We start from the raw sequence: 9,442 nt of genomic DNA, 5'->3' as shown, positions 1-9,442 counted from the left end.
GGGGGGGGGGGGGGTAAAAAGTAAAAGACAGAAGGATCGAAAGAGACAGATGTCGCCTGTGGTGGCCGGGCTGACGAAGACGGGAGGAAGGAAAAGGATGAAGAGGACATTTACAGGTCTTCCCTGAGTGGTTGGGCAGCCATTTTTAAACTTCCCATTAACTCTGGACTAATTCACAAAACAAACAAACATTTGGACTAAAATCTTTGGAGGCTGGAGTCCAAATATTTGGACCCTAACTTCTGGACCGTTAACTTTGGACCTGATTTCTTTTGAACTGTTGGCTCTGATTAACTCTAATAAAGCAGTAAAACAAGGAATAAAAGGAGATATTTCATGTATTTATAGAAAAGGTTTTTACTTCTTGGAAACAAATAAAAGTCTGGTTAATCTGACTCACAGAGACCTCAGGACCCTAATCTTGGCGTTTGGTGACGTCTTTAAGCTCCAGTTTGTTGTTCATACTCAAAAATCCACCCGGATTATCTGAAGCACCATTTCTGCAACTTGCCGCCTTTCTTTGAACCCGACTTCGGAAGACGTGAACCAGGGGCGTCACTAGGTTTTAAGGACAAAGGGGGGCTTAGCCCCGAGGAGATGCACAGGATGTGAGCAAACGTAGTGGGCGAGAACAAGTGGAATGGGTTTGAGAACGACGCACCAAAGAGGATCTCTACCCTACGCTGTAAAGAAAAAGAAAACTGACAGATTTATGATCATATATTTGAGTTAATAATGAAATAATATATGGTTATTTATTTAAACTCTGGCCACATTATATGGAATATGGAATTTTTTTGTAAAAAAAAAAAAAAATTTTGACACCAAAATTATTTAGGGGAGCTGAAGCCCCCCTAAAACAGGCCTAGTGACGCCACTGACGTGAACCGTTCCTTAGCTCTGTGAAGACGCGACGAACGGTCAACAAGGAGGAAACGGTTGATGGTGACGAAGAGGCTGGTTGGACAAGTCTTCATCGTCCAAACACAAAACACACAAATCTTGACGTCGCCATTAAACTCCCAAAACAATTTAGCTTGTCGCACTCGCCTTTCGAAGCGTAAACACACACGCAGCCTGTAATTGGAGTGGTGTTTGTTGCAGAGAGGTGTTGAGCGTCGCTGTAATTGCCAGGCAGGCGGGTTGACGTTCCCTGTCTCTTTATTTTTTAAGGACCAGGTAATTAGGCTCCGTGACGGCAATTGTGCCGCTGCCGCCGCCGGCACAAGCGAACAGGTGTGGGAGTCGGCAGCCGAAACACACAAACGCCTCGCCAACGTCACGGACCGACCGCTGAGCGAGGGGAAAGAGGCTGTTCGAGGACGAGACTTCGCCCGATGGGTGGAGGTGAGGGGGCTCGCCTGAGTGAAGGAGAGGAAGCGAGCGAGCGGCGGAAGAAAAGACACCTGTGAATGTGACTAATAACTGGAGGGGGGAGCGTGAAGCCACTCGGCGCTAACGGCGGCGGAACGACAAACCGTCGAGGATGATGTCACGGCTGCGAGTTACAAAGATCTAAATTAAGATCATTAAAAGGAAAATCAGTTCAGGATTCGGGTTCATCTCCAGGAAAGGCCCTGAAGAGTAAACATCTTACCTGTCGTAGATCAGTGTTTCTGATCGGACTGATGAGCTAACGGCTAGTCTGATCCCAACCAAGAACAAAAAAACCTCCAAATTAAAAGGTTTTAACTCAGTCCAGTGTGGTTAAATTCACATTAAACAGATTATTTTTACAGAAATGCTACAGTTAGCTGCAGCTAACGGCATTTCGGCTTATAAGTAACCGAAGCTGACCGTTAAAATTGATGGTGATGTGAAGGTTTATAAAACAGCTTCCACACAAAGCAACCCACTTTGGTCCCGCTCAGACTAGCCGTTAGCTCCTCAGTCCAGTCACATAAAGAGCCATCTACAACAGGTAAGATATTAGCTGTTCATAACCTTTACCCAGAATTCAACGTTAGCCGATCTGAGCTACCGTTAGCATCTCTGTGTCCGAGTTTTAAACTCATTTTCTTCTCTTCGTCAAGTCTTGAAAATATCTGTAACCATTTAAGGTTCACTGGCTGTGGCGACCATCTTGAATCAGGTCAAATCCAGCCAGTGGCTCAGGAGACAGAAAGAGTCGACTTCAACAGGTAAACTTGAAGTTTTACACAAAGATCTCAGCTCCTCGTGTCTCTGGTACCAATCAACACGCAGGAAGCGAAAACGTCCGTCTTCACGTCCATCGTTTCATTCAGAAATCTGCTGAAGGCGAGAAAATAAAAACTGACGACCTTTGACCCCCGGAGTGGGATTAGTTCCTGTTTTCATTAAAACATTCAGACTCTGGTCTCTAAAAGGAGACATTTAGGAGCTTAAAGTCAACAGCTCAGTTTGGAGAGTTTGGACCTGCTGTCCCCGATGGACAGATGGACAGACAGTTGACCAACCAATGGATGGGTGGACAGACAAATGGACAGTCCAACTGATGGACAAACAGAGAGAGGGACAGAGAGATCTACTGACATGAATCAATTTATGGATAAATTAACAGATTGATCAACTGACGGACGGACGGACGGACGGATGGATGGATGGATGGATTGTCCATCCAATGGACAAACTGATGGTTGGACCAACAAATGGACGTAAATGAAAAGTTTGACAAATGAACAGAGACCAATGGACGTAGGGACAGATGATTGATGGAAGACAGTTGGACAAATGGTCCAATCTTTGACCAAACTTCAACCTAAAATGCAAAACTATAAAAACTCATCCATAAGAAAATTATGTCTTTACTTAAAAAATAAAAGGCTAAAGCCGAGGAGACATCCAGGTTAACTAACTTAACCAACCCGTCAGAGCAGATTAAACCGGTAACCTGAACTTTATTTAAACTGAAAAAACCCCAGAACTAACTAAAAACAACCTGATCTTTGGGGGAAACATACGGCGCTCCCCGTCCGACGAAGCAGAACGTCGATCTCCTGAGCTTTAATCCAGGCGATAACCTCCAAATCACTTCCTTTATTAGCGAACTCATTATTAGCATCAGAAAAGCAAATGGAGCTAATAATATTTGCCCTTATTGCTAAAAACGCCCATTAATCCCTAATCCGAGCATGGTTGGGTGTTTCTGCCATCGTTTAGCAGCCTGAGCGGCGGGGGGCGGGGGGTCGACCATCAGCCGGGGCGGCTTTGATTGACGGGCGGAACAGAGGCGGATTTGACTGAATAAAGACAGGAGGGCGGCGGCGTCGCTCGCCGCCGTGGAGCGCGTTATCTGCCTCCGAACAAGAGCGTCGAATCAAACGGGAGAGGGGGGGATTATTAAAGCGACCCCCCCACCGCCGCCGCCGAACTGTGACTTAATAAGCTACGCCAATTAGACGAACAAAACTCCGGCGCGCCATCAGGGCCGGATCTGCCGAACCCAAATCGACTCTGAGGGGCAGAGAGTCGTGGAAATCGTGTTGGTAACGACTCTCAGCGACCACCACGGGAGCCGTTCACCTGATTAGCCGGGGCAGCCATCTTGAATATTTTGCTAACAGACAAACATGGCCGACTCCAGCAGTTGGGTTGTCACCCTCGGAGCGATGCTCAACTACAACCATCCCAAATATCAGCTGAATATCTGCAAAATTCACTCAACTGTAGTCAGTTGGCTGCGGCAGCCATCTTGAATTGGGTTTGCTCCAAAACATTAATCAGTTTATTCCGTGTTTAATGAAAATCTGTCCCCGAGGTTCATCTTATTCTTCTTTTTTATTCGTTTTTAGCCCCGTTTAGAGAAGAACGTTTTACTTTTTCACCATTTACTCACATTTTCTTTCATTTGTTCAGTTTTTTTTCCTCTCATTCTCACTGGTTTTCTTTCATTTCTTTATTTTCTCCTTTTTAATTTGCTTTACAGTTTTTTTTAAAATTCCTTTTCTCTCTTTAAAAGTTTCTCTGATTCCGTTTCATCACTTTCTTCCCGTCTCTTAGCATCCATTCGTTTGATTTTCGGTTTTATTTTACTTTTGTTCCCTTTTTTTTTGTAGAAAGGTGTCCCCCAAAAACCTTCGTCCCATCCCCCAAATCTCCCCCAGTTTCACACTCGTCAGTCTTCTCCGACGAGACAAACAGCGAATCTAAAACAGCGTTTTTTTAAAAAAATCCTTCTTGTTTTCGGAGCGGAAGCCACGAGCCAAGACCCGAAATAGACGAGTGGTTCTGACAGGCAGAGTGAACGGCTTCATCCCGGAGATTAGAAACACACACAGTTTGAAGCTCGCTTTATCTTTCCAGGGATGATCCCAAAATAAACAACAACGACGGCGAAATCTCCCAGTAATTAAAACGCCTAATCCACTTCCTGGTTGGTGATGACCGTGGGCTGTGCGTGTCAGCCGGCGCCGCGCAGCGTTTATGTTTAGATGCTTTTGTGATTTAAGGTGAATTTTCTGGCCAGAAATTTAAGCGCTTCTACGGGATCCAAAAATCCGGCGTTCCTTCCGATTTGGAGGCAGGCAGCCGTTTGAGGATCCAATCCCCTCATAAAGACGCATTAAAAGTCGCTCTTTGTGCTCAAAACCAAATGCTAAAATATATTTTAGTCACTATTATTTCAGACACTATTTTTACATAAAACCCATTTCTTTGCCCACTTGTTCTTTCGATCCTCGGATCCAAAGCCCTTTTTGTCGCCTTTTTTTTGTTGTTTCGCTCCAGATTCTCAGATGATTCAAACGTCTGTAAAAAAACAACCCAACGGTAAATATTAAACCTGAAAATGTGACGATCAATCGGGACCGGGGGGCGACGACTCCTGGAAGCAGTACGGCGTAAAATTTCCTCCATAAACGACAGGAAGTAGTTGAAACCAGAATAAAAGTTGGACTTTCCACGAATAAACTGGGGTTTAAGATCTTTAATCACTGATTTTGTCTAAACTTTAGTTGTTTTATTTTTGTTGCAAACTTTACATTTCTCACAGTTTCTACATCAAAACAAACTTATTTCACCTCCGTTTGTCTCACTTCTGTAAAAACTTTTTCAGGTTTTTGTTAAATCCTTCCCAAGAAATCGACTCCCGTTTTAAATCTTCTCTTCAAAACCTGAAATTGAGTCTCTAACTCGTCGGATCTTCACCACACACTGTAGAAACAGAAAAGCTTGCATGTTTTTTTACTAATTGCTTCCATTTACAGAAATGTTTCGGTTTTTCTGAAGCTTCTTTTTCCAGTTTGTGTCCAAAGAGCTCCGCCCCCTTCCTCCTCTGAGCCCAGAAGAGGCGGGAGTCGCCATAGCAACCGGTGACTCAGCAGCTTTTGAGGCGCTGGGTCTGAAATAATCACCAAGTCATTCTTTAGATCCATAAATTCTAAATAAATTTGAGCAAATTTGTCCACTTTGGACAAAATTGAAGTCAATTTAATAAACTCAGGATTTAAGTCCCTGAGCTGCGACTGTTAGCGACAAATTACAAATTTGAGAGGGAAGTTTAGAAAAATTTACTCAAGTTTTCTCTGCAAACAGTCACAAAATCATAGCAGGTGTCTCAAAGATTTAATTCAGTGTCTGAATTCTACAGCTGTATTAAGGTAGTCAGATACTACCTTAAGTATTTAAAGAACATCACTTAAAGAGCAAACAAGAACAGGTTTTAACCTGAGGCTTCAAAATAAAACTCCAAAACTCAAAATAAGAGTCCAGTTCTGCCATAGCTTGGATTACTAAACCACGGTTGGGTTTTATAGAAGAAATCTGATGAATGTTTGGATTTCAGGCACTGGAATCCTTGAATATTTCTTTATAAAATGTATTCCTTGGGTGTATTTTATTTTGAAAAGCAATAAAACTCATCTAGTTCCAAAACTTTTCTGCTACAAACCCCAAAAAATACCAGCGGCGGACATTTGTGACCCCAATGAAGTGTTCAAATGTTACTATTAGATCAATTAATCATTAGATTTTAGTTTAATTACACAAATATATTGTAGCTAATGTGGAAATATCGTTATTTTTTTAAATAAAACTTTGCTTTTGAGAGTCTTCTCAAGACCCACAGTTGGGTCCTGAACCCAACTTTGGGAATCTTTGATCTAAAACAAGAATTTTAAATTCCAGATCACTACTTTGGGACCAAGATGGCGCCTAAAGATAAAGGTCATGGCCCTTAAAATGGGTTCAGATTTGGTATTTTTTGCTGCAGAGATACAGAAACTTTATTTCCTTCATATTTATAAATTACAAGAATCACCTCAAGCAGAAGTGAGGAGCAAACATTCGATACGAGTGAGAATAAAAACGTTTTCCGTGAATCGAAGCGTTAAAGTCAGATAAACGGACCGCACTTTGTGCTGCCGTGTCCCAGCCTCTGGCCTCGCCCCAGCTCTTGTGAACCTCTGCTCTTGTCTAATTAGCTGCATTCACAAACGGCAGCAGGCTCATCAAAATGCTGAGGCCTGCAGAAAGCCACAGCGGGGGGGGGAGTGTGTGTGCGTTCACGAGTGTGTAATCTGTTTGTGCGGCACAAAGAGTCCCCGTACGGCGAGCCGCGCCGAGGCCCCAACAGCCGCCGCCGCCGCCGAGCCCGTAAATTTGCCGCCACTGTCGCCGATTTGCATGCACGGCATGGGGGGGCAAACGAGCGCTCGGAACGCTCTGAACGCTCGGAACGCGCGGCGCGCAGGCGGCAGTGACGCGGTGAACAAAGGCGACACCTCGCCGCCTCTCTGCTTCCCAGCCAACCGACAAAATGGCTTCCGTGTGCCGCCGTTCAGAGCCGGAGGGACTCGAACAACCGGGAAGAGTCCAAACAGGAAGCAGGCTGAAGGTCAGAGGTCACTGAGAGAGTCATCATTGTTCCCCGTTCGAAGTAATGCTTGTCGCCCGCCGGCTTTCAGACCAGCTGCGGCCATTTTCTCAACTCGAGATCCTCTTCTGCTGAGACCCACGACTCTCAGCTACTACCACAAGGCCGATTAGCTGCGGTGGCCATTTTGAACAAACGTTCAGATCCAAAGGTTACTTTCTGATCTTTGCCTGTTCAACGACCTTTGACCCCACAGACAGACTGGCAGCAATACTTGCTTCCTGAAGGTAATTGCTGTTGTCTTTCCGCCTTGACGTTGTGTTATTAGATTTAAAATGTTTGTAAATGACCTTTGACCCTTCCCAGCAGCAGCTTCTCGAAGTCTGATGTCTTTCCGCCTTGGTGGCGTGTTAATTCAGTTATTTTAATATAATTATTATTTTTAACCACAGTTTGAGGTTCTCCTTGTTTAATAAATGGTGACTCTGTGATTTGAATAATTTCAGTGAACTCAGAGGAAAGTTTTGACGGTATAAGGCCGGTTAACGTCAAATATCTAAATACTTCGATCCAAACACCAACAGGGTTTCTTCTGATTGGGCAGCGGGGACCACTGTAAGTCCAGAACCAGAACCTCTAAGACGGTGGTCTCCAATCCTGGTCCTCAGGGCCACCATCCTGCAGGTTTTCCTTGTTTCTCTGCTCCAACACACCTGTTTTGAATCAATGGGTGATTAACAGGCTTCTGCAGAACATGAAGAGGTGATTAAACCATGAATCAGGTGTGTTAGAGCAGAGAAACAAGGAAAACCTGCAGGATGGTGGCCCTGAGGACCAGGACCAGGACTGGAGACCCCTGGTCTAAGAGAACTTCAATAATTTGATCATTCTGTTGCTGGAAAAAAGGGCAACTTGGAAACTTTGGCAGAATGAGAGTAAAGGAACCAACAACCGATGCACCTGAGTTCATTCCACAGGTAGTTGTTGGTTACGTGACGTCCATAAATAAATAATCACGGCACCAGTTAGCAACCGTTTAATCCTTCAAACTCCAGCTCAACCGGTGTTTCTCAGGAACAATTGGTTTATTCTAATTAACAATTAAATAAACTGTATCACTGAAGGAATGCATATCACCCAACAGCCTTCAACTACAATCATGGAGGTTTTAGTTATTGTCCATTTGGTCTTAAAGTCTTCAACCAATCCAGATTTACGAAATTATTGGTAAAAACTGTTGCTGTTTGTGAGCAACTAAAGTCAAAACGTTCATGTTTGCGTGAAAAAAAAAAAAACTTTAGATGGAATAAATAACAGAGAAGATGAGTTTGAAACAGTAGATTGGACAGAAAGACGCCATCATGTTCCATGTTTCGCTTTCAAACCCAAACAATGCCTGTAACCACCGCCAACACACACACACACACACACACTGACCCACAGGAAACAACGTCAGGAAAACAGGAAGTCTCCATCAGGAGTGAGCTTCAGCCGCTAAATAACAAACCCCAACGAGACTTCAGGTCACGGAAAACCCCGACTTGTTTGTTCGAGTCTAAACAACAGAAGTGCCCGTTTGCTTAAGAAATCACTTCTTTGCAAATTTCTCACAATTGAAGCGAAATATTCAAACCAGGCCACTCGATTATTCAAAAATCAACAAGATTGATCTGAGAACCACGACTCTGTGTTTCCACGTCGAGGCAGAAGAAAGAAAAAGGTTCGTTACGGACGAGAATATTCAAACAGCAAAGCAAGCAGCGGAGAGCAGGTGGAAGAGGAAGAGGAGGAGGAGGAAGGTTTGGTTTGTGGCGTACTTGAGCCGGAGAAATGTCCGCTCCCCAGGGAGGTCGGTCCGTTCTTTCCGCTGCTAACAGGAGGGGAAAACATCTAGAAGACAAACAGAGCAGACATCACCTCTGAGAGCTCCGACTCGCAGACGTCTGAGCAGAAACACGACTCGTCTGAATGAGAAGCTTCACTCCAAAAACGCCCGGCGCTTTTTTTAGACCATTACCAACGTGTTCCTGGAGGAAAACCGCAGAAATTAGTCTTAATGACCGGGACTGGGTACGGCAGCATGGTTTTCCGTGTGTCAGGACGTTCAGCTCATCCAGAAGATGGCCGCTAGTTATTAGAACTTTTATCATTTTTAAACACATTTACCTTTATTTACAGATAATTTTCCCCCCAAAAAATACATTGAGATCATTTTAAATTCTTCAAAAACATTTTTCTCTTTGAAATCTGGTTCAGCTACTGACAATTTGTCTTGTGATTTTAGCCCCTTGCTGCCTTTAAGCTAGCCGTTTGCTTACTTTAAACTAGCCCTTTGCTATCTTTAAGCTAGTCCTTTGCTGCCTTTAAGCTTGCCTTTTGCTTACTTTAAGCTAGTCCTTTGCTGCCTTTAAGCTAGCCTTTTGCTAACTTTAAACTGGCCCTTTGCTATCTTTAAGCTAGTCCTTTGCTGCCTTTAAGCTTGCCTTTTGCTTACTTTAAGCTAGTCCTTTGCTGCCTTTAAGCTAGCCTTTTGCTAACTTTAAACTAGCCCTTTGCTATCTTTAAGCTAGCCTTTTGCTGCCTTTCAGCTAGCCTTTTGCTATCTGTAAACTAGCCCTTTGCTGCCTTTAAGCTAGCCTTTTGCTATCT

At 43.9% G+C, this 9,442-nt stretch overlaps 1 protein-coding gene across 6 annotated transcripts in view; it reads right to left on the bottom strand.

The window, feature by feature from the left end:
* The window catches only part of LOC108245755 (transcription factor 4), a 179,084-nt gene that overhangs the window by 153,425 nt on the left and 16,217 nt on the right, over window positions 1-9,442 (bottom strand). For all 6 annotated transcript variants that reach the window (XM_037979322.1, XM_037979321.1, XM_037979324.1 and 3 more), the window contains one exon: window positions 8,611-8,683. In XM_037979322.1, coding sequence (XP_037835250.1) covers window positions 8,611-8,683 — 73 coding nt within the window. The remainder of the gene's footprint in view (window positions 1-8,610; window positions 8,684-9,442) is intronic.

Source organism: Kryptolebias marmoratus, linkage group LG14, assembly GCF_001649575.2.
Source record: "Kryptolebias marmoratus isolate JLee-2015 linkage group LG14, ASM164957v2, whole genome shotgun sequence".
NCBI lineage: Eukaryota > Metazoa > Chordata > Actinopteri > Cyprinodontiformes > Rivulidae > Kryptolebias > Kryptolebias marmoratus.
This window is presented reverse-complemented; position numbering and strand designations above follow the sequence as displayed.